Here is a 25,855-nt window from a genome sequence, read left to right on the forward strand (position 1 = left end):
GTTGTGATTAAAATATCAATAAAAGGAATAGGAAGAGAAATTTTTGCACAGTTATAAGAAAATGAAGAGTTAAATTCTGAGCTGCATAATTTTTTTTTATAATCCATAATCTGATACACAAATGACTAGCTGGGATACCTTCTGTTTATCTGTCTCTTGACACTGCTGTAATACAAAGAATGTAATTTGTAGTTAATCAAATTTATTTCTCATATTTACATTGGTGTGATACTTAAGCATATCATATGCTTAAGTATATGCTTAAGTTCTTATCTAGACATATGAAAAACATTTTTATATCCTCATCCATTTTAGAAATGAAGGATATATGCACAGGCTCAATCACAAGAAAATAGATGTATACTGAGTAATGTAAATGATATATTACCTGATCTGTTGTAGTGATATGGGTGTTTTAATTTGCTGATAATAATCAGGATATTTTTTCTTTGAAGGCAAATGGAAAAAAGGTTCAGCTATTAGCTGGCCTTGGTTATTCCGACAGCTCCGAACTGTGTCATAAAGCTGATAAAAAGGATTTGAGACATCCATAAATGAAGTAATGCTCTCTGCTTCCGATTCTCCTTCTTCATATCGTGCAGCTACAAAGACATAAAAGATATTTACAAGGGGAATAAAAAAAAATTTTTTTAAAGCTTTTAACAACCTTCCAGATTATGCTATCCATGTTTGAGAATACTTATTTTAAAAGAATAGTCTCTAGCCTTCATTAAAGATGCTGTTAGTAATGCTTAGTAAAAGTGTATGCTTACTTAAGAGAAATGTTACATAGAAACAGAATGTTACATAGTAAAAGTTATACTGTCTTGGTTGTTGTAATTTAGTTGCTCAGTCCTGTAGGATTCTTGTGACTTGTGATCCCACAGACCACAGCCTGCCAGGCTCCTCTGTTCATGGGAATTTTCCAGGCAAGAATACTGAAGTGGGGTGCCATTTCCTTCTCTAGGGGATCTTCCTGGCCCAAGCATTGAACCCCTGTCTCCTCCAAGTCTCCTGTAAGTCTCCTCTATAGAAGGCAGATTTTTTACCCAAGGGAAGCCCTAACTGTCTTTAAAAGGTTACAAAACAGTTCTCTGCCATCTTTGGAGATCCTTGCTTACGTGTGCTTGGACAAGAAAAGGAGCAAACAGTTATTCTCAGATCTCCAGAACTAAAGTGACAGCATATAGCTTAGGATAAATGTAGCTGGGGGCTGGTATTGACAAATTTGACTTAAAGTGAGGCAAAGTCAAAGAGATTTACCTGTAGCGGACCTTAGGAAAGATGTTTTCCTTTATTGAGAAAACTTTTAGGTAGAAGCTAATCATAGAAACACCAAAACAAAATATGCAATCACTTTAACAGAAATGCAAAATATACTGTTCATTTCTCTGAACTCTTAAACAGTGTATAAGGACCTGATTTAAATTATTTCTTGATGGATCAGGATAACCAAAATCACTATGTCTCCCAGGCAAGTATGAGAATCACTTATTCAGTACTTAGTTACATATTAAGAGCTTGATAAGCACCATTCTGAGGTAATCCTAACATCACCATACAGAACAGGTACTGTCATTTCTTTTCCAAAGGAGAAAACTGGACATGAGAGGTTAATGACCTGCCCAAGGTCATCTAGCCTGTAAAGTAGTTGAGAAGGGTTTTGGATTTAAGAGTCAAGAAGCTGAAAGCAAAGACAGAAATTGGAAACTATGCAGTCTTTCCTGACTCCACTAACTCTAATCTTTTTATAAAGCTCTTCCACATGTTTTACTGAATTTAAATTTAGGAATATATTTTGCTGTTACTGTAAACTGTATCTTTTTTTTAAATTACATTTTCTTTTTATGGTTGATTCTGGAAATGAAGTCAATTTTTGTATAATAATTTACATTAGCATTTTATTATTCTTATTAATTCTAGTAATTTATCTGTAGTCTTTTAAATAGAAAACTCAAAAAGTACTCTTATTGATTGCAATCCTTATGAACCCTTCTCTTCTGATCCTTACAGGGTCACTATTATCACTGTCCGCTGGCTAGTACTTTGAACAAGAAGTAACGTTTTAAACTTTGTTTCTTATGGTAAGGAGAATACTACAAATGTGTCTCCACTGAAAGCGGAGACGCCATTTATCAGGTTAGGAAAGTCCCCCTCTACTCCTAGTATGCTTAGCTTTTATCATGGACGAGACTTGTACTTTAATCAAATGCATTTGCTGAGCCAACGTCATGGTTTTGCTCCTTTAATCTACTAATACAGTAAATAATACTTTTATCTTTTATGCTGAACTAACCTAGTATTCCTGAAATAAACCCACCTATGTTATTATGTATTACAGATACTGGCCACCTCATGTGAAGAGCTGACTCATTGGAAAAGACTCTGATGCTGGGAGGGATTGGGGGCAGGAGGAGAAGGGGCCGACAGAGGATGAGATGGCTGGATGGCATCACTGACTCAATGAACGTGAGTTTGAGTGAACTCCAGGAGTTGATGATGGACAGGGAGGCCTGGCGTGCTGCGATTCATGGGGTTGCAAAGAGGTGGACACGACTGAGCTACTGAACTGAACTGAACCTAGTATTCCTGAAATAAACCCAACTGTGTTATTGTGTATTACAGATACTGCTACATACAGTGTGCTTATGCGGATTGTAAACACTGCTAGATACAGTGTGGTTATATTTTGTATGGTTTTGGTTTTATATCAGATTCAAAGAATTAATTGCAGAGTTCTTTTTTTACTCACTGCAGGAGTTTATTATATAATTCTGTTCCTTGAATGTATGGCTTGGTGTTTTCAATGCAGGAGTATCTCTAATTAGCAATTTAATGTCTTTAATGATGTTATCAGTCTTTTTATTCCTGAATCAGTTTTCAGGCGTTTATCAGTTTCTAGGAATTTGTCAATTTTATCCAAACGTTCAAATTTATTTGCATTATGCTGTCTTTACATGCTCTATATGCTCTTTTTCCCCTAATATTTTATTTGTGCCTTCTGTTTCTTTACAATCTTGCTATAGATTTACATATTTTATTACGAGCTGTAATAGGAAAATTTTTGACTTCATTTATCTTTTCCATTAGAGATTTCCTTTCTAAAGAATTATCTCCTGTCCTTGGCTTTACCATCTTTTATCTAACACCTCTGTTTTTCTTATTATTTACTTATCTTGGATGCTTGTTAGTTCATTAACTTTCAGCTGCTTTTCTTTCTGAATAGAAGCAGTCAGAACTACTAGTGGAACCTCCACTGTTTTTGATATGTATTATTTTCATTATTGTTACTGTTCAAATTTAAGTAATTAAATTTCTATTACAATTACTCCTTTTAAAAATTTATTAAAAAAAAAAAAAACCACGTAAGCAAAAGATCATGAAGCCTGTGAGAGGTTTCTGCTCCCCAAGTTGGTGGAAAACACTAAGCTGGCAGATTGGATTTTTAAACAAAGATCTACTAAAAAAAACAAAAAACCTAAGTAAAAAATTTATTTTTCATTATTAGTTGCTATCACAGCTGTATTACAGTCAGAAATATGGTCTGTATAATACCTGATCTTTCAAATTTGTTGAAATTTGTTTTATGGCTAAGTACGTGACCAATTTTTGTAAATCTTCCATGTGAACCAGGGAAGAACATGTATTCTCTAACTGTAGAATACTTGCCTGTTAATAACCAACTTGTTGTGGTAGGCTGAATAATAAGCCCCCACACAAATCTATGCTCTAATCCACAGAACTTGTGAATATTATACTTAAATGGCAAGAGACTCTGCGGATATGACTGAAAGGAATCTTGAGTTTGGGAAAATTATCCTGGATTAATCTCTGGGCACTAAACAAAATCACAAGGATCCTTATGAAAGACAGGCAAGAAGGTCAAAGGAAGAAGGAGATGGGGTGACACGTAGAGACTGAAATGCTGTTTTCTCAATGCAGAGGAAGGGGCCATGAGCCAAGGAATACAGACAGCCTCTAGACACTGGAAAATGTAAGGAAGTCCATTATCCCCTACAGCCTCCAAAAGGACACCGGCCTGCCTGATATTAGATTTCTGACCTTGAGAGCTGAAGGGAATAAACTTGTGATGTTTTAAGCCACTAAGTTTGTGGCAATTTGTTTTAGCAGAAATAGAAAACAAATAAACTTTCGAGGAATTATATTCAAATCTTCTCTGTCTTCACTGGTTTTTTTGGCTGTGTATCTAGCAATTGATAGAAGCAGGCCCCCACTCTAACAGCAATGTTGTCACTTTCTCCAAGTTCTATCTGCTTGTTTTATATATTCTGAGCCCTTTTAGGATTTATCTGCCTGATGCAATAAACTTTTTATCAGTATAAGGTAAATCCATTTTATCTTTGGAAATGCACTGTTTGAAAGTCCAGTTTAGCAAAAGTCAACGTAACTACCATCTGGTTATTATTTGCCAGGGTTATCTTTTTTCTGTTCCATCCTTTTACATTCACTTTTCCTGTATATTTAAGATGTGTCTCTTGTAAGCAGTATATAATTTGATTTTTAAAATACCCAATCTGGAACTGTCTTAATTGGCAAATTCAGGCCACTAACATGTATTTCAGATATAATTTTAGGAATTGTTTCTCTGTTTCCATTTATCACATTTTTTCTATGTTTCTTTTTGCCTTCTTGCCTTATTTTGGTGAGAGAAGACTGGAAGTTTTATCTGTTTTTCGTATCCTATTGTCCACCTCATTGCTCTTCTTAAAGTAACTGCAAGTAGGTGCTTTTCTCCACCTCCTTCACTGCCCTTCAGGGAGACACAATGTGGTTTGCCTCAAAAATGAATCACCTCAAGATGCCAAGCCATACTTTTAATTCTTATGTCTTCTTTCCATCAGCTTTCTTGTTGCTCCAAGATCATGAGTTATCCTTTCTTTGCTATTTTCACTGTACCTACCCCTAAAGCTTTTTCCAGGAACAGGAAGCAGAAAATCAAGTATATTAAACTTTGATTAAATTAAGGATAAACAGGTTCTGAATAACAGCCTGAAGGATCTACAACACACAAATTTGGTTGGCATCTACTTTGTTTTACTACCTGAGGTTACTAAATAAGAATCCTCTTGTGACAAAAGTACTATTTATTGGGGGGGGGGAAGCCAATAAACGCTTTGTAAGAATCTTATAAGTGCTATGATTTTCCTTCAATTTGTTATACTACTATAAGGTTAATGAAGTAACCAAATGCTAGAAGGAAACCTAAAAATAATGTGTGTGTCACTTCTATAGTTGGCAAAAAAGAAAGCTAATGAAAAGAGAAAAGTTTCTTTCAATTTTTGATAAGGACTGACTTAAGTTTAAAAAAATATAATCTGTAGATGACAATCAAAAAATTAAATTTATACTTTAGTAGTCTACAGTGATTATGAATTTCTATAGATTTAGTAGAAAATAAAGATATAGCTAGAAAAATCTTTTGTGTCACACTTGATTATAAAATCAAGAGTAATTCCATAAAACAAATTTTATCTCTACATATAAAAAATACCATCAAATTTAAAAATATCACACTTAGGAGGAAGACAGAAAATATACCTCTATAGCTGCATTATTACTCCTTTATGAAGTGTGTGCTTTTACTCGAATTTCTAGTGCCCAATTATTTAAATGAAAGTTTGCCATAATTTACAGCTATCTTTAAATCATAAGCTCTAGGTGAGAAGACATTATAGTCTACTGAAAATATAAGCCAGTGACCTAGAAATCTAAAGTGATGTGAATATCCTCCTGGGATTTCCTGATGGGGTCACTAGTACTTTGGGCTTTCCCGACGACTCGGTGGTAAAGAATCTGCCTGTAATGCAGGATTTGCTGGAGACACAGATTCGATGCCTGGGTTGGGAAGATCCCTTGGAGGAGGAAATGGCAATCCACTCCAGTATTCTTGCCTGGAAAATCCCATGGACAGAGGAGCCTGATGGGTTACGGTCCATGGGGTCACAAAGAGTTGGACATGGCTGAGCACACACACATGCATGCCTGACTAGCACTATTTACCATCATAGGTTTGAAACCAGGATCTGCCAAGGCTATCAAAACAATGTTTTCACACATATTTATTTACTTAGATTCATGCTTTAACACAAAATAAAGCAGTAGTAAGTTCTTGATAAGTTTGACAACCAAGAGTGCAATCAAAATGTAACAAAACAAGTGTGTCCTCCAAAAACAGACAAACTCCCAGCCAGACCAAAATAACTGCAGTTTTCCTTAAGAAGAAGGATTCACTGAGATGGCACATAACTAATCACAACTTAATGCCTACCAGCTAAAGCAGCATCCTCTTCACTTTCGGAGCCATACTGAAGTGCCATGGTAATTGCAGATAAACGACCCCCTTGGACTGCTCTTTTATTACTACAAGGAAAAAACAAGCAATTAGAAGGCAGGGAAAGATGTTATAAAAATCTGGTTACTTTACAGGAAACAGGAACTGTTAATAAGGCATTCACATCAAAGAAAGAGTTTCTATTCAGCTGCCTCCTCTATTTACTTTGTATTTTTTATATCCCCCACAATCAATCTTAACCAAGAAGACTAAATTTTTTCTCTCAGAAAAGAGGGAGTAGAGATAGAAAGCCCTTAAAGCAGGCTACTTGCAGCACTACTCCTTTTTTAGAAAAAAGATTCATTCATAATTGCTGGTTAATTCTAAAGATGCTCATATTTTAACAATGAAAATAAAATCTATTATGAACACAAACTCTTTCAGTATTTCACAACACATTTTACTGGTAATTTTAAACACTACCTGACAATTTCTGCTTAAGCATTTCTCAGACATGAAGTCAGGCCTACTATACTTTTTAAATAAGATATCTGACAACGAAGTTTCATAAAATAAGCCAACTACACTCAAAGATATTACTTCAAGATAGTCATCAAGAAAATGCTAGCATGCTTATCCTCATAAACATGGGTCAGCTCTCAAGACACTCTCTCTCACCGGTAATACTTGCTAGTGGGATTTCTCTCTTCACCAAGGCTGCCTTTACTGTGCGAAGGACCTGTCAGCCTGGTTGCAGCCAAATTTGATGAAGTCCTATCCAGAGACAAGGTTAAAAAAAAACTCAGAAAACTAACAGCTGAAATCATAATGCTGGATAAACAAAAAGAAAACAACCATTTTCTTTTTCTTTTCTTAAAAAAAGATACACTCTGGGACTACTCTGGCGGTCCAGTGGTTAAGACTCAGCGTTTCCACTGCAGGGGGCAAAGGTTCCATCCCTGGTTGGGGGAACTAAGATTCCACATGCCACAAGGCATGGTGGGGAATGGGGGAGGGAAGACTCAAATATTGCCGAGCCTCTACTATACAGGAGTCTTTGCTCCAAAATCTGGGACTCTGCCACAAACAATAAAAGATGGAGAGGGTGCGAAGAAAAGGGAACCCTCTTACACTGTCGGTGGGAATGCAAACTAGCACGGGCACTATGGAGAACAGTGTGGAGATTCCTTAAAAAACTGGAAAGAGAACTGCCATACGACCCAGCAATCCCACTGCTGGGCAAACACACCAAGGAAACCAGAATTGAAAGAGACACATGTGCCCCAATGTTCACTGCATCAATGTTTACAACAGCCAGCACATGGAAGCAACCTAAATGTGCATCAGCAGATGAACACAAAAGGAAGTTGTGGTACGTACACAATGGAATATTACTCAGCCATTAAAAAGAACACATTTGAGTCAGTTCTAATGAGATGCATTAAACTAGAGCCTATTATACAGAGTGAAGTAAGCCAGAAAGGAAATACCAATACAGTATATTAACACATATATATGGAATTTAGAAAGACAGTAATGACGACCCTATATGCAAGACAGCAAAAGAGACACAGATGTAAAGAACAGACTTTTAGACTCTGTGGGAGAAGGCGAGGGTGGGACAATACGAGAGAAAAGCACTGAAGCATGTACATTACCATATGCAAAATGGATGCCCAGTGCAAGCTCAATGCATGAAGCAGGGCACCCAAAGTGGGTACTCCGGGACAACCCAGAGGGAGGGGTTGGGCAGAGAGCAGGGAGGGGGGCTCAGGATGGTGGGACCCATGTACGCCCATGGCTGACTCATGTCAATGTGCAGCAAAAACCACTACATACCATAAAGTAATTAGCCTCCAATTAAAATAAATTAATTAAAAAAATTATGCTTATAGAAGTTGCCAATGATCAGATGTTAAGTTAGAATATGTTGGCATAAGGGCATTTTTCAACTATTGATATGAAAGAACTTGTTTCTGTTGAAATAAAAAAACTGAAGAGCAAAATCTGAGACTCTGAGCAAAAAAAAAAATAAACCAGGGTTGATCCCAGACAGTTTATGGTTACTGCAGTGACCAGAGGATCCAGAAACATAGCAAATGTCAAAGTCAGAAAAAAGCTACAAAAGCAGCCACGCAATCTTTCCATTTCAGGTAGAAGCAAATGGAATCCCAGAAGACGTGTTCAAAGTCACAGTCCCAGCAGAAGATAAGCTAAAATCTCCTGACATCTGGCTAAATACTCTTACAGTGAAAATATATACATCCTATGACATAGATCCAAATATCACAATATTATAAGCATACCTTGTTTTATCACGCTTTATTAAACGTCACATATACTGCATTTTTTCTTTTTCTTTTTACAAACTAAAGGTTTGTGGCAACCCTAAATAAAGCAAGTCTGAGCACCATTTTTCCAACAGCATTTGCTCACTTTGCGTCTCTGTGCCACATTTTGGTAATTCTTGCAATTATTTCAAACCCTTCCATTATTATTATACTTGTTGTGGTGATCTCTGATGCTATCATTGTAAATACATGGGGAACCATGATCCATGCCCATGTGACAGTGAACTTAATAAATGTTGTGTGTGTTCTGACTGCTCCACCAACCAGCTATTCCCCCATCTTTTTCCTTTCTCCTCACTCTCCCTATTTTCTCGTACACAAGAATACTGAAAGTAGGTCAACTAATAATCCACACTGGCCTCTAAGCATTCAAGGGAAAGGAAGAGTTGCACTTTTTTTCCAGTTTCAAGCAAAAGTTACAAATGGTTAAGCTCAGTGAGGAAGACATGTTGAAAGCTGAGATCAGCCAGAAACTAGGCCTCTTGCACCAGTTAGCCAAGTCACAAAAGCAAAGGAAAAGTTTTTGAAGGAAATTAAAAGTACTACTCCAGTGAACACAGAAATGACAACACAGTAAGATAGCCTTAATGCTGATAAGAAGAAAGTGTTAGTGGTCTGGATAGGAGGTCAAACCAACCACAACAATTCCATAAGCGAATGCGTAATCCAGAGCAAGGGCCTACTCTCTTCAATTTGATGAAGGCTGAGAGAGTTAAGGTGTGGAATAAAAGTCTGAAGCTAGCAGAGACTGGTTCATGAGGTTTAAGGAAAGAAGTCATCTCTATAAAATAAAAGTGCAAGGTGAAACAGCCAGTGCTGATAAAAAACAGCAGCAAGTTATCCAGAAGATCTAGCTGAAATTATTAATAAATGTAGCTATACTAAATAACAGATTTTCAATGCAGATAAAATATACTTATCATGGAAGAAAAATCCAAGGCTTTCACAACTAGAGAGGAGAAGTCAGTGCCCAGCTTCAAAGTTTCAAAACACAGGCTGACTCTCTTGATAGGGCTAATGTAGCTGGTGACTTAACAGTTGAAACCAGTGCTCATTTTACTATTCTGAAAAATCCTAGGGCCCTTAAGAATTATGACAAATATACTCTGCTTGTGCTCAATAAATGGAACAACAAAGCCTCGATGACAGCACATCTGTCTACAACATGTTACTGAATATTTTAAGCCTGCTGTTGAGACCTACTGCTCAAAAATATTTTCAAAACAGTATTGCTCATTGAAAATGCACATGGTCACCCAAGAGCTCTGATGGAGATGTACAACATTAACATGCCTACAGACACAATATCCATTCTGCAGCCCATGGACCAAAGAGAAATTTCGACTTTTAAGTCTTATTATTGAAGAAATACATTTCGTAAGGCTACAGCTGCTGTGGATAGTGATTCCTTTGATGGATTGGGGAAAATTCAACTGAAAACTTTCTGGAAATGATTTGTTATTCTAGATGTCGTTAAGAACATTTGTGATTCATGGAAAGAACATGAACATCAACAGGAACTTAGAAGAAGTGGATTCCAACCCTCATGGGTTACTTTGAGGGGTTTAAGACTTCAGTGGAGGAAATAACAGGAGATGGGACAGAAACAGGGGGAGAACTAGAATTAAAAATACAGCCTGAAGATATGACTGATCTGCTACAATCTCATGATAAAACTTTAACATTGAGGAGTTACTTTGTATGGATGAGCAAAGAAAGTAGTTTCCTGAGATGGAATCTACTTCTGTGAAAATGCTGTGAAGACTATTGAAACAGCAACAAAAGATTGAGAATATAACATAAACTTAGTTGATAAAGCAGCATTAGGATTTCAGAGGACTGACTCCAATTTTGAAAGAAGTTCTCCTGTGGGTAAAACATTATCCAACAGCATCTCATGCTATAGACAGATCATTCATGAAAAGAAGACTGAACTGACGTGGGGAACATCATTGCTGTCTTATTTTAAGGAGCTGGCACAGCCACCTCAACTTTCAGCAACCACCACCCTGATCAGCCAGCAGCCATCAACAGAAGCAAGACCATTCACCAGCAAAAATATTACAACTTGCTGAAGGCTCAGATTATGGTCAGCTTTTTTAAGTAATACAGTCTTTTTAAACTAGGGTATATGCACAGCTTTTTTAGACCTAATGCTACTGCACACTTAACTACAGTACAGTGTGAACATACAGCTTTCAAATGCACGGGGAAACCAAAACACTTGTGTGACTCCCTTTAGTGTGATATTCGCTTTACTGCAGTAGTCTAGAAATGAACCCACAGTTATCTCCAAGTTTTGCCTATATATACACTATTATATGTAATATGCATTATACAAATATGATATACAAATATTTATATACATATTTATACAAAGCAATAAAAGTACATAGTGGTGTTAAATCTTAAAATTTGTTTCTTTTTAAATAAAGCCCTTCAGCTACAATGAAGGGACTGATTAAGAGTTATTTAACCCTATTCTCTTCAGAATCATATTAGCAACTGTGAATATAACCTCGAAATGCAACATCTTGTTTTTCACTATATTGATTTCACTAGCTATTTTGACAAATAATAAAGGCAAAAGAACTTTAAACATTTTTTTAACCTACCTCATTCGAAGGCTTGACTTCGTCATTTCATGTTCAATTTCTGCCTTTTTCATATAAAATATTTTTTTAATAGAATTTGCATCCTGTTAACATAAAATTACTTGGCTTAGAAAAAGTATAGAAAAAAATGGGCAGTTTAAAATGCCCTCCATCATGTACTGGACACTTTCTACGGCACTCCTTGCATGTGGAGTAGCCTTCCATCCAGTATGCAGACAGCTGCATCCTTGAACCTTTCTACAAGCTTTCAAAACATCTCTGTAATTAACAGGTTGAGAAGCCTCTCAGCTCTTCCACAATTAGTCAGCTAAAAGACAAAGATCTAATGTTGAACAGGGAAAAAACAGGGGTGAGAATACAATGGACTCTACCTGTGTACACTAACCTAAAAACTGAAACAAAAGTACACTTCTAAGATTAAAGACTAGGCACATAAATTATGGATGAACATACTTGCTTAAATTAATAGCATATATCAAATTCAGTTTCCCCTTCACTCCAAAATTTAGTTTAGGACCATTAATCAGACCAAAAACCAAAATTCTTAACTGCATCAACAATTGGTACTACACTATTCAAATGTCTTATCAAGGATTAACAATACAAGGACTTCATTCTTGATTTTCACTCAAAGTTCCTTAATAGATGCAAGATAAATGTTAAAATTAACTACCAAAAGCAACTAAGTGAGTCAGCATTCCGTAAATCTAAATGACTTTATTCCCAAAAGATTTTCTGAGCACCCTTTGCTAAGTTCCCAGTGATAAATTATTAATTTGAGAAATTTCTACAAGCAACAGTTCATTATAGTTCATTTTGTAGAAGGACTACAAAACTTCTAGGAGAGAACTGCAAAGCAATGAAAGTCATTTTACATTGTATATGATACTATACAGAGTGACTTTTATATCAATGACGTTTAAATGAAGGGACTATATCAATATTTAACTACAACGTGGACCAAAAATGAACCTTGTGTGGAACAAAAAGAAACATAGGTGAATGGATTAGAACCAAGGATCTATAGTCAACTGATTTTCAACAGGGTTGCCGGGACAATTCAACAGGGGAAGAACAGTCTTTTTAACATAAGGCACTGGATGAATGTGGACTCCAACCTCACACCTACCTCACGTATACAAAAATTAACTCAAAATGGCTCAAAACTCTAAATGTAAATGCTAGAACAGTAACATTCTTAGAAAAAAACAGGCATAAATCTTTGCAGCCTTAGATTAGGTAATGGTTTCTTCAGTAAGACATTAAAAGCACAAGAAATCTAAGAAAAAGCAGACAAATTGGACTTATCAAAATTAAAAACAATTAAAATTGAGACTTTTTTCCTTGGGTGTGGGGGGATGGGGTGGGGAGTGGGGTGAGGTGGCGTAGGGGGTCCTGCAGCATACAACATGTGGGATCTCAGTTTCCCAACCAGGGACTGAAAGCCCTGCACTGGACTGCCAAGGAATTCCCCAAATTAAAATCTTTTGTGCATCAAAGGATATTATCACGAAAATGAAAAGACAGTCTATAGAATGGGAGAAAATATTTGTAAATCATATGTCAAATCTATTGTCTAGATGATAAAAAGAACTGTAACAATTCAACAATAAAAAGACAGTTAACCTAAGTTAAAAGGGGGGCTAAAAATCTGAAAAAATTTTTTCAAAGAGTAAGAAAGGCCACTATGCATGTGAAAAGATGTTCAACATCACTAATCATTAGAAAATGCTAATCAAAGGATTCCCTGGTGGCTGAGTGGTTAGGATTCCAGGTTTTCACTGTTCACTGAACTTGTTGGCCCCAAGTTCAATTCCCACTGGGGGAACTACAATCATGGGGCACTGGCCAGGAAAAAAAAAGGCTAATCAAAACCATAATGAGATACTACTTCATACCTACTAGAAATAAAACAAAACCAAAAATAGAAACAAGTATTGGTGAGGATGTGGAGAAATTATACTTGGACATTGCTAGTGGGAATGTAGGTGCAGGGGCTTTCAGAATAATTTAAAAACAATTTTAACCTCAAAAAAGTTAAAAATATAGTTTACCATCTGGCCCAGCGATTTCATTCCAAGGTAAATATTCAATAAAAAAGAAAATATATGTGCATATAAAAACTTATACATGAATGTTCACAGCAGCATTATGTATAATAGCCCAAAAGTGGAAGCAACTTAAATGCCTAGCAATTGATGAATGAGTGACTAAAACATGATATATAGATTTAATTGAATACTATTTGGGAATAAAAAGAAATACATGATACAAAAGGAACACCTTGAAAACATGATGCTAAGTGAAAGAAGCCAGTCACAAAGGACTATAAATTGTAAGGTTCCATTTATATGAAATGTTGAAAACAGGTAAATTCACAGAGATAAAAAGTAGACTGGTGGCAGCTGCCCAGGGTTAGGGAGACTGGGAGGAAATGGAGAGTGACTGCTAATTCATTGTGGTGAACAACTCGGTGAATATACTAGAAGTCATTAAATTATACACTTTGGGTACCCAAAGTGTATATGTTCTTATACAAAAATACTGGCTCTAAATTAAAATCTGTATTCTTATCAATGAAAGCAACAACAACAAAACTAACCTTGAATACTTGAGAACCAGGCTCATTGTAAGTTTTGGCATTTTTTGCTAGGAGATCTATATCTTTGGCCATTGCGTGAATACTCTTGTAGCTTCCATTCTATAGTAAACAATAAAATATAGCAGTTACTCTTAAAGACAGTTAAGCAACATGACCTTAAAAAAAACTCCCTATATTTTTAAACTCTCACCATACTCTAAGACTTTATTGGAAAGTACATATGTGAACAATACATAAAGTCATCTTCTCTTTTATAGATTATTACTACTGTCCATTTACAAAGAAGTTTTTGAGAAAGGTAACTAAACCAGAGCTACGTTATTCTCATAAAAACAACTTATACTTTAAAAAAAAATCAGATAAAGTAAAAGTTGTTTTATTTAGCAAATATACAGTGTTTACTCTGTGCCAACCACTGTTCTAAATGTTTCATGAAAACTAATTTATTAAAGAGTACAGACTTTGGAGCCAGACTATCTGGATTCAAATCCTAAAGCCTTAAAAAAAAATCCTACCTCTTCTCATTAGTTGATGACTCAGGCAAGTGACTTACCATCTCTGTGTTTTAGTTTTCTTATCTGTAAATAACAGTATCTTCCTCACAGAGGTGTTGTTAAGAATTAACTAGCTAACACACAGCAATCCTATAGCAATTCCATGTATACTGCTGAAGACACAGGGAGGGGGACACACAAAGAGAACAAAGCACCTTCACTAGCCTTACACTCTTTATGTTGGCTGCAGGTAACTTTTACTCTGAAATATCCTACAACTATTTGTAAGTCACAAATAAATAAACAAACCTTTCATTGAAAATATACCTTTCACAATCAAAAATGTCCATGACCAATGTGCTTTACTTTTTGTCCTGAGAGCAAAACTTACTAAAACTATAAAACACTTAAGTCAATGAAAATTTTGCTTTCCTTCCTACAGAAAAAATGCAAAAGGGATGCTATGCTGATTCCTCCAAAGCTATACTCAGTAACACCTCTAATTTGTTTACATTATATTGCTAATAATAACTCCTTACAGAAATATCCGCTTCTGTTCTGTAAAAGGCCTAAAAAATGACCATAGGCTAATCTGTCCTAAACCACATATTTCTACATATGGTACACCTTCATACCTGTATCCTCTGGGCAATGGTCTTCAGATCTATAGGCTCCTTAATAATTGCATAATAGTCTGGATATTGCTGAAAAACAAAACGCAAGCATGCTTAATAAGTGAAAGTATCCAGCTAATGAGATAACAAGAAAGTACACTGATCATCTGTTAATCAATTGAGCAGCTTTTGAGATAAAGGCTAAAAACACAGTTGTACAGCATATTTTTTATTGTACTTGAACCAGAAATCATTTGATTTTTACAAGTTTCATGAGATACTCAAGAGCATGCTGTAGGACTTTACAGTTAGTATTTGGTTATATAGCTAATATATCACAATTTAATGTTTTTAAATTTCCTAAATCCACAGATCACACAATTTTATATTTAAGATCCCAAGATATCTATGTGGGGAAATGAAGCAGGTTTTCGAACAGTTTCTTATAAGCTCTTTTAATTCAGCAATCTATAACACAATTATATCCTATTTCATGTGAAATACTAAGGACCTATAAGAAATCAGGGTGCAAAATTGTTTAGTTGCTAAGTCGTGTCTGACTCTTGTGACCCCATGTACTGTAGCCTGCCAGGCTGCTCTATTCATGGGATTTCCCAGGCCACAATACTGGAGTGGGTTGCCATTTCCTTCTCCAGGGGATCTTCCCAACCCAATCTCTATTCCTGACTGACCAGCTTCACTTTTCAGAGACTATACTCTTAATTTCCTTTCTGTGGTAAAAAAAAAAATACATAAAATTTATTGTTTAACCTTTTTAACTGTACAGTTTAGCAGCTTTAAATACATTCACATTATTGTGCAACCATCACCATCATCCATCTCCAGAACTTTTCATCTTCCCAAGCTGAAATTTCATACCCATTCAACAATAATTCTCCACCTTCCCCTCCTTCAGCCCCTGGAAATCACAATTTTACTTTTTCTTTCTATGAATTTGGCTGTTAAGTACTTCTTAAAAGAAGTATCATACAATATTTAGAAAGTACATACTTCCTACAAGAAAGATCATACAATATTTGTTCTTTATGATTGGCTTATATCACTTACCATGATGTGTTCAGGGTTTATTCTTATTGTAGCATGGGTCAAGAATTTCATTCTTTTTAAAGGCTGAATAATACTCCATGGTGTTTATATACTACACTTTATTTATCTATTCACATATCGAGGAACACCGGAGCTTTTTCCATGTTTCAGCTATTGTGAATTATACTGCTAGGAACATGGTTGTACAAATATCTCATTAAGACCCTGATTTCACTCTTCTAGGTATATATCTAAAGCTGAATTGCTGGATCATATGATAATTCCATATGTAATTTTTAATGAACTGTCATACTGTTTTTCTTAACATTTTAAACATATGACCAACATAAACCAGTATATTTTTTCTAATCAGATTCACACTTCAGACAGCAGTGTTCAGATACACTATTTCTAATGTTATAACTGTCCTACAACTAGTGTTGTTGATGACTGATGGGTAAAGCTGCACGCCACCTGTCAGTCAACAAACACTTTTTGTAAGCCTCTGACATGCTGGGTTCCAACTACATGACAGGGACACAAAAGAAAATATGTCAGAGTCTTCATCCTTAAGAAATTCAGTCCTTGTTCTTAAAGAGAAAATGCTCACAATGAGTTTATAATGGAGTACTTCTAAAAGTATGCGAATAGTGGAATACTTCTGAAACTACGTCCTTATCCAGAAATACAAGAATGTGAAGGTCATAGAAGTTTTTGCAGTTCCAAAAGCTAAAGTGGAACATCAACTATGTTAATTGTTCTTTGGGTGTGAAGATACATGGGGCTCTAACACTTTTAAATGGTTCCACTGGTCTAGAAAACCTCTTCCACGTTGGGATAGAAGAGTACTTATCGGGAAAAAGTTAATTATCTTCCTCTCATTCTGATTCTTGAGCAGAGAATGTTTCTTTTCTTTTATAAATAAAAGGTTTAATTTATGTGCTTATTTTATCACTTAAGAATCACAAATCTTAGAAACAACCTACAACGTGGATAAATCATGAAGATACTAGGCTAAGTGAAATAAGCCAGACACAGACACACACTGTATGATTTCTCTTAAATGAGGTACTTAGTGTAGTCAAATTCAGAGGAGCAGAACTGTGGTTTCCAGGAGCCGGCAGGAGAGAAAAGTGGGGAGTTCCTGTTTAGTAGGTAGGAAGATGAAGTAGTTTTGGAAAGAAATGGTTGTGACAGCTGCACAATAATATGAATGCACTTAACGCCACTGAACTTATACTTAAATTGGTTAAAAGGTAAATCTTAGATTATTGCATATTTTACGGCCACAAAAACGGAAAACAAACAAAAAGAATTTTAATCATAAAACCAAACACACACACAAAAAATCCATAATCTTTTGCTGAAGTAAAATGACAGAACATATCCTATGTGCTTACTGCTGAGGCCATGAGAAGGATCTCTTGGCTACCTCCAACGCCTTCCATTACCCTTACTCTATTTACTAAGAAGTAGGAGAATTTATGAAGTACTTAAAAAAAAACAAAATCAACACTTTAATCCACTTGTCTTTAACGGCATCACATACCACTTTAGAAGGCAGCTTCTGAAAAAGTTCGCTAATGAGATGTCCTGATGGATTTGTGGCTACAACTATGGCTTCAAGAAGCTGCTCCAGGATCTCCTTCAAGTAACCTGGAGAAGACTGAGAGTACAGAGGTATGAGGAATGAGAGAAGAAAGGAATAAGAAAAATCCAAAAGTAAATGCCGATATTAAACAGCTTAAAAAATTTTTAAAGCCAATTCAAAAAAGTAACTTCTAAACAATACTTACATTAAGTACAATTTTCATGAATACCACACTTTAGACTCACAATAAATATTCAACATATAAGACAAGTGATTAGCTGAGACTCTCCGACCACATAGCTTAGAGAAGAATCAGTGTAACACTGATGAAGGCAGACTAGAATACTCGTATTTAAGTCATTTACTTACTAGTTAAAACGTAACACCACAGTTAGCTTCAAAGAGGAAAATTATGCCTACAAGCAAGATTCCTCTCCTCCCAGCCCAACCAGTTACTCTGGAAATGTGTTGCAGATGACAAAGGCAGCAGGGTGTATGAATGCATTCATAAAACTTATTCTCTGGATGTCTATTTAAAGTTGCAAAAGAGACAGTCACAGGCAGAGCCAAAGGAAGCAGAGGTGCAAGCAACTGCAAAATTCCAGAGGCAGGAAGACACTTGACATGTTCTAGGAACAGAAACCAATCTACCCCACAAAAATATTCCTAACTAACGTTGATTCCAACGACTTTGCAACTTTCAGTCACAACACAGCCTGCCTTTACATGATACCTCAATCTAACAACACTGGTTGTCCTAGGATCCCTTGTCAATGGAGTGGGGCTCTCTGGCTGTGTGTCTGTTTACCCTTCCAGTTACCAACACGACTGCACAGAAAGCCTAGCTGCCACAGCGGCCACGAGAAATCACAAGCAGCGGCCTTGTCACCCTCCCAGCAGCCGATCCATCACCCATTCCGGTGGCACACGTACTCCTTCCGTCACTGCGCCCTGACTGTCTTGCCCGTCTTCATCATCGTCTTCGTCATCTGCTTCTCCTTTCTGAACAAACTCATTTCTTGTTCGAAGGTACAAATCCCAGAGTTTGCAAGCAGCTTTATATTCAGGAGAATCTGGCTGTACATTAGCAAAGAGAAGAGAAAAAGATATCACTTAGCATTTTATTAGAAATCAACGACTATTTCTAAAGCATCCTGTTCCAACAGATTGGTATGCTAAGGTATAACTTTGGAAACTATCACAAATTTTAAAATTCTTATAAGTGAATGACACACGGGCTTCAATTCTCCTCTGAAGAACTAAGTGTATGTTTTAAAGGCATTCTGAAATCAAGTAATTGTATTAATTCTATTTATGTCCTACCTCAGAGACTTGAAGAATATAAATAATTTGCTGAATTAAGGGTAATTATTACTAATACACTTTGCATGAATATTCATGCAAAGATGGGCTCAATAAAGAACAGAAATGGTATGGACCTAACAGAAGCAGAAGATATTAAGAAGAGGTAGCAAGAATACACAGAAGAGCTATACAAAAAAGATCTTCACGACCCAGATAATCATGATGGTGTGATCACTCACCTACAGCCAGACATCCTGGAATGTGAAGTCAATCAGGCCTTAGGAAGTATCACTACAAACAAAGTTAGCGGAGGTGATGGAATTCCAGTGGAGCTATTTCAAATCCTAAAAGATGATGCTGTGAAAGTGCTGCACTCAATATGCCAGCAAATTGGGAAAACTCACCAGCAGCCACAGGACTAAAAAAAGATCAGTTTTCATTCCAATCCCAAAGAAAGGCAATGCCAAAGAATGTTAAAACTACTGCACAACTGCACTCATCTCACATGCTAGTAAAGAAATGCTCAAAATTCTCCAAGCCAGACTTTAGCAATACGTGAACCGTGAACTTCCAGATGTTCAAGCTGGTTTTAGAAAAGGCAGAGGAATCAGAGATTAAATTGCCACCATCTGCTGGATAATTGAAAAAGCAAGAGAGTTCCAGAAAAACATCTATTTCTGCTTTATTGACCATGCCAAAGCCTTTGACTGTGTGGATCACAATAAACTGTGGAAAATTCTGAAAGAGATGGGAATACCAGACCACCTGACGTGCCTCCTGAGAAACCTATATGCAGGTCAGGAAGCAACAGTTAGAACTGCACATGGAACAGACTGGTTCCAAATCGGAAAAGGAGTACGTCAAGGCTGTATATTGTCACCCTGCTTGTTTAACTTACATGCAGAGTACATCATGAGAAACACTGGGCTGGATGAAGCACAAGCTGGAATCAAGATTGCCGGGAGAAATATCAATAACCTCAGATATGCAGATGACACCACCTTTACGGCAGAAAGTGAAGAAGAACTAAAGAGCCTCTTGATGAAAGTGAAAGAAGAGAGTGAAAAAGTTGCCTTAAGTTCAACATTCAGAAAACTAAGATCATGGCATCTGGTCCCATCACTTCATGGGAAATAGATGGGGAAACAGTGGCTGACTTTATTTTTGGGGACTCCAAAATCACTGGAGATGGTGATTGCAGCCATGAAATTAAAAGACGCTTACTCCTTGGAAGGAAAGTTATGACCAACTTCAACAGCATATTAAAAAGCAGAGACATTACTTTGCCAACAAAGGTCCGTCTAGTCAAGGCTATGGTTTTTCCAATAGTCATGTATGGATGTGAGAGTTGGACTATAAAGAAAGCTGAGCACCGAAGAATTGATGCTTTTGAACGTGGTGTTGGATAAGACTCTTGGGAGTCCCTTGGACTGCAAGGAGATCCAACCAGTCCATTCTAAAGGAAATCAGTCCTGGGTGTTCATTGGAAGGACTGATGCTGAAGCTGAAACTCCAATATTTTGGCCACCTGATGCAAAGAGCTGACTCATTTGAAAAGACCCTGATGTTTGGAAAGATTGAAGGTTGGAGGAGAAGGGGACGACAGAGGATGAGATGGTTGGATGGCATCACCGAGTCAATGGACATGAGTTTGGGTGAACTCCGGGAGTTGGCGATGGACAGGGAGGCCTGGCGTGCTGCGGTTCATGGGGTCGCAAAGAGTCGGACACGACTGAGCGACTGAACTGAACTGAACAGATTACTAATACACTAAGAAAGACAATTTAAAGGATAAGACCCAATTTAAGGGATACAAGTCTAAATGAGAGAAGTTAATGACTGCCTTGATTTTCATTTCTAGTCTTCAACTATTTAAAACCTTATTTGAATATTTTCTTTTCTTGAAGGGTAGTGGGGATACACTAAAACTTTTCAGTAACAACAATGCTGGATGTAATGTAAAATGAACAGTAAACCTTTAAAAATGCATCCATGTGCTGCCAATAAGGAATAAGCAATGTTCACAAAAGCAAGAACAGAGTAAAAGTAGGAACCTGGATAAGCAAGCAAAACACTGAAGCCAATGTTCACCTTGAGGCTACCTATGAGACAAGATGCTTATAGTTTTCAAGAGCTTTAGCTTTCAAATGTCTTTGAGCTTGCAAGGACCAGGTTCCACCATAAGCTGGGACTTCAAAGGCTATGGTTGCAGTGTAACTGGGAATTAAAAACAAATCAGTTTTTGTGCTGCCAGGGAACAAGGAAGACCACCCACCTCAACCCATGGCACTGTGGGGAGAGGAGAGGCATGAGATAAATCTCCCCTGAGAACTCTTCATCATAAGCTAGTCCTAACAAAGAGAGGCCAGATAAGCAACCTGAGATAAGCAACAAATCTTCTCCAGAAGAACTTCAACCTCAGCCTAAGAATCTCCACAGTCTCCAAGAAATATAAGCTCATAGTCAAAATTGATGAAACACGTACGACTAAGAGTCACAAGAGAAAGCAAGCAGAAGTGACAGCAAAAACACACATATAAGTAATTCAGATATTAAATTATCTGCTGTAGAATAAAAAATAAGTATGCTGAATATGTTTAAAGAAATAATAGGACTGAAGATACAAGTAATTTCCTCAAAAGAAACTACTTCCAAAATAAGGAAAATATAAACATTAAAATGTAAAAACTCAGTAGATTAAGAGCAGATTTCAAAGAAAAAAGTAAGAACTAAAGATATTACCTAAAAAGCAACACTGACAAAATAAAACGGATCTACATAAAGATAAGAGAAATAGAAACCTAAGAAAATTCTAATATAACATCCAATCAAGAGTCCTACAAGGAGAACAGAGAATGGGGCAAGAGCAATATACAAAGACATACAACTCTTCAGAATTGATGAAAAACACCAACCCAAAGATTTAGACAGATCTACAACTCCCAAATTCTATAAATAAGAAGATAATCATATCTACACATATCACAGTGAAACTGTGGAGTATAAAGACAAAAAGAAGATACTTAAGATAGTCAGAAAGAAAAGACAGATAACCTAAAAGGGAACTACAGTTATACTGACAGATGTCTTCTCAATAGCAATATAAGAATGAGGAATAAAGAGAGTAACATGTTAGTGAGTAAAAATACTGACCATATAAAAATAACATTATTTTATGGGATTAAAAATTTGTCACAATACAACTAAAATACAAAACATCAGAAGCATAAATAAAAAGATCAGTTACATTATTTTAAGGTTTTACACTGTTTAGAAGGATGTTTAAAATACTGATTAATATTTGACTTTGAAAAATTAATTATGCATATTAGAACTTCTTGGGTAAGAACATATTATTAATGGATCTGACAACTTTCAAATTACTGAAGAAATTTAAAGCAAAATAAAACCAAGAAAAAAATGAAAGAATAAAAACCACCCAAAACAAGGCAGGGAGAGAAACAAAAAAAGAAAAAAATTACAAAATGAGATAAATAGAAAGTAGAAATTTAAATGACAGGGATACAGCCAAATGTAATAATTACTAAAACTGTAAAGAGATGAAATACCTCAGCTAAAAGGTGAAGATCATCAACTAGATTAACAGAAATTCAATTATATGGGGCTTACAAGAGATACACTAGCATTAAAAAGATATGAAGAGACTGGAAGAGACTGCAACAAATAAACAAGGTGAACACAAAAATAAAGCTGCTATTACTTTACATGTAATAATATCAGATAAAATTCAAAAAAGACAATACTAACAATAAAGAAAGTTAGTACATAATGCAAAAACAATGTACTAGGACAATATAACAACTTTCAACCTGTATGTTATTTGCAAACTTTCAAAATATATAAACAAAAAATCAGTATGGCTAATAAGGAGAAATAGACAAATCTGTGGTCAGTTGGATTTTAAAGCACATCATTTGGAAAGTAGATAGTTCATGCAGATAAATCAGGATATAAATGATATCAGCAACATAATTAAAAAGCTAGATCCAATGGACACATGCAGTGTACTGTACCCAATGAACAGCACTCTTGCTATATATTCACAAAATTTACAGCAACTTCACTCACTACTGTTAAAGCAGAAACAACTCAAATGTACATCAACTAAGACACAAACAAAATGAATCATATTCATATAATGGAATATTATTCAGCTATAAAAAAGGAACTAAGTACTAATAAATGTTACGACAAAAATGTACTTTGAAGAAATTGTGCAGAGTGAAAAAAGCTAGTCATCACAGGCTATACAGTTCAGGATTCCATTTATATGCAAAGCCCTGAAAAGGGAAGTCCATACAAAAGGAAAGTAGATTGCAGTAGCTAGAAGCTAGGAGGGGGGAAATGAAGTTATGCTTGTTGATGGGCATGGTTTTCTTTTTGAGGTAATGAAAAAATTTTGGAGTTTGACAGTGGTGATGGTTGCACAACTTTCAAATATCCCTCTCACCAAATTCTACACTTTACAAGAGTGTATGAATTATATCTCAAAGAAAAAATACATACAAACAGCATTAAGAATTAATTTAACAGTATTTTTACAGAATCTAAACAAAAAAAAATTTAAAGCTTTGCTAAAAAGACAAATAAATGAAGATGTACCAAATTTACAGACTGGAATAATAAACATCACAATTACGTCAATTCTCCAAAACACAATCTATAGAGTCAATGCAATTCCAATACAAATTCAAACAATTTTTTTGGTGCTTGTTGACTTAACACACTAATATTAAAAAGTATAAGGAAAGGGCCAAGAATAATCAAAACAGTTTCTCTGCCAGACAAGAAAACTATAAAATCAAAGAAATTAAGGTAGATATAGAATGACCTAGTTTTAGATAAACTGGCCAGAACAAGAGGAACAGAATAAAGACCAGAAAGAGACCCATAGCACCTGGAAGCAATGCCAGCAGTAACAGCACAGACAAATGTGAAGCGAATGGCCATTTCAAGGTGCAGCTTATACCTGTGGGAAAAACAAGTCCCTACCTCACAGGAGACACACTCAATCCCGGGTACACTAAAGGCATATATACGAAAGACAAAACTATTAAACTCTAAGGAGAAAAGAATAGCTTTATAATCTTTGTGGAGGAGAGATTTCTGAAATAAGACACAAAGAAGGATAAAACACAAAGTTAAAGACTAAGAAATCTGACTATATTAAAATAAAATTTTTAAAAACTTCTGTTCATCACAAGACACCACAAAGAGTGAAAAAACAGCCACACTGTGGGAGAGGATATTTGCAACACATATAACCAAAAAAGGATTAGCACCTAGAACAAAAAAATTTCTAAAAATAAACATGAAAATAACAAACAACCCAAGAGACAAACGGGTAAAAGATTTGAGCAGACACAGAAGAAACAACAATGGTTCATAATCATATTAATCTTCAGTTTCTTTACTAAGAGAAATACAAATTCAAACTATCAAACGAAAAATCACTACTTACCTATGAGACTGATAAATATTAAAAAGCCACACAATTATCAAATTGGGTATCTTCCAAATTTGACACTTTCTTACCTTATAATAGGCCTTTGCATTGTTAAAAAGCAGCTGGAAGTCAGCAGTAAGCAGATTAACATCATCATACTCTTCCATTTTTAGTTTCTGTTGGATCTTCATCAAGTCAATGGGCTGAGAAACCACTTCATAATAGTCTGGTTGATTTCTGTCAATAATTTAATGATTTTCAAAAAGTAATAATCAAAAGCCTATAAAATGTTATGTCTCAAAACTATCTGTGGTAATGCCCAACACTCCCAAGTGACAGAGCATACTAGACTTACTCCCATGATCAGAACTAAGAGGGATTAACAAAAATAAGATGAATACCCAGGCCCTTTTCAAAATACATATTAGTGATTAAAAAAAAAAACCCTAAATTTATTATCTGTAATGGTCTTTTATAGGCTAAATATTTAAGATTTAGGGAACCAATACTAAAACCATGTCAATGGTATCTTCTGCAAATGAAAATGACTTACCTTTCGTGGGGTTCAAAAAAACAGGTATGCTTCAAAGCGTTTTATAAACTTACAAAATGGACTGTCCTTCTTCAGGTAGTGACCACAGAACTTTCTCTGCCAAGTGCTATCAAGTGCCTAGTATATATGGTGCTCTAACATCAAGTACTCAAGTTACAAAAGAAAAAGACAAGGCCCTTGGCACAAGGAGCTTACCAAAGATAAAAGAGCATAATACACAAACAAACATGACAAAACTATTTTTTAAAAAGGCATGGGAATGACAAACACAAAATTCAGGATAATGGCTATCTCTTGGAAGGAAGAGGACACTTTAAAGGTACTTGTAATAACATCTTAAGTTGGGTTTTGGTTCATGGACGTTTATTATTATTTCTTCTGGCTCTTTTCAAAAGTTCCACAAGACATGGAAACCTTCTGAAAAATTATCTAAGCAACTATTTTTTTCAATTTTCCCTCAAGGGTAAATAAAACTCATCCTAGATGTGTAAGAGGCTAAGTTACAACTATGAAGAACACCATGGTTGCTAAGACGCATGTTTCAGTTGTGTGCATTTAATTTTTAAAAGCTTTTCATACTAACATAAAAATTTCAAGCATAGTACAAAAAGTGTTTTTTCTGAACCATTTGAGAGTAAGCTGATGAAGGATTTAGTGTGTTTCTCCTACAAAAAGGGACTGCAGGACTTTCCTTGTGGCATAGTGGATAGGAATTCGCCTGCCCATATAGGGGACACAGGTTTGATCCCTGGTCTGGGAAGACTGCACGTGCCACAACCACTGAGCCTGTGCTCTAGAGCCCACGAGCCACAACTACCGATGCTGGCATCCTACAACCAACAACGCCCTCACACCCAGAGCCTGTGCTCCACAAAAGAGCCTGCGACACAGATACTGTTCCCAAGCCCTTTCCCATGTGCCCAT

At 36.0% G+C, this 25,855-nt stretch overlaps 1 protein-coding gene across 19 annotated transcripts in view; it reads right to left on the reverse strand.

Moving 5' to 3' along the window:
* The window catches only part of PBRM1 (polybromo 1), a 101,897-nt gene that overhangs the window by 63,166 nt on the left and 12,876 nt on the right, over nt 1-25,855 (reverse strand). For 15 of the 19 annotated variants that reach the window (XM_040247146.1, XM_040247143.1, XM_040247160.1 and 12 more), the window contains 9 exons: nt 24,468-24,615; nt 18,540-18,683; nt 17,565-17,681; nt 14,990-15,058; nt 13,861-13,959; nt 11,259-11,341; nt 6,971-7,066; nt 6,290-6,381; nt 389-602 (listed from right to left, as the gene is read on the reverse strand). In XM_040247146.1, the coding sequence (XP_040103080.1) occupies nt 389-602; nt 6,290-6,381; nt 6,971-7,066; nt 11,259-11,341; nt 13,861-13,959; nt 14,990-15,058; nt 17,565-17,681; nt 18,540-18,683; nt 24,468-24,615 (1,062 nt within the window). The remainder of the gene's footprint in view (nt 1-388; nt 603-6,289; nt 6,382-6,970; nt 7,067-11,258; nt 11,342-13,860; nt 13,960-14,989; nt 15,059-17,564; nt 17,682-18,539; nt 18,684-24,467; nt 24,616-25,855) is intronic. The other 4 variants (XM_040247153.1, XM_040247149.1, XM_040247161.1 and 1 more) reach the window with 1 other exon arrangement.

The sequence above is a fragment of the Oryx dammah genome, unplaced genomic scaffold, assembly GCF_014754425.2.
Source record: "Oryx dammah isolate SB20612 unplaced genomic scaffold, SCBI_Odam_1.1 HiC_scaffold_9, whole genome shotgun sequence".
In the NCBI taxonomy this organism is placed as follows: domain Eukaryota; kingdom Metazoa; phylum Chordata; class Mammalia; order Artiodactyla; family Bovidae; genus Oryx; species Oryx dammah.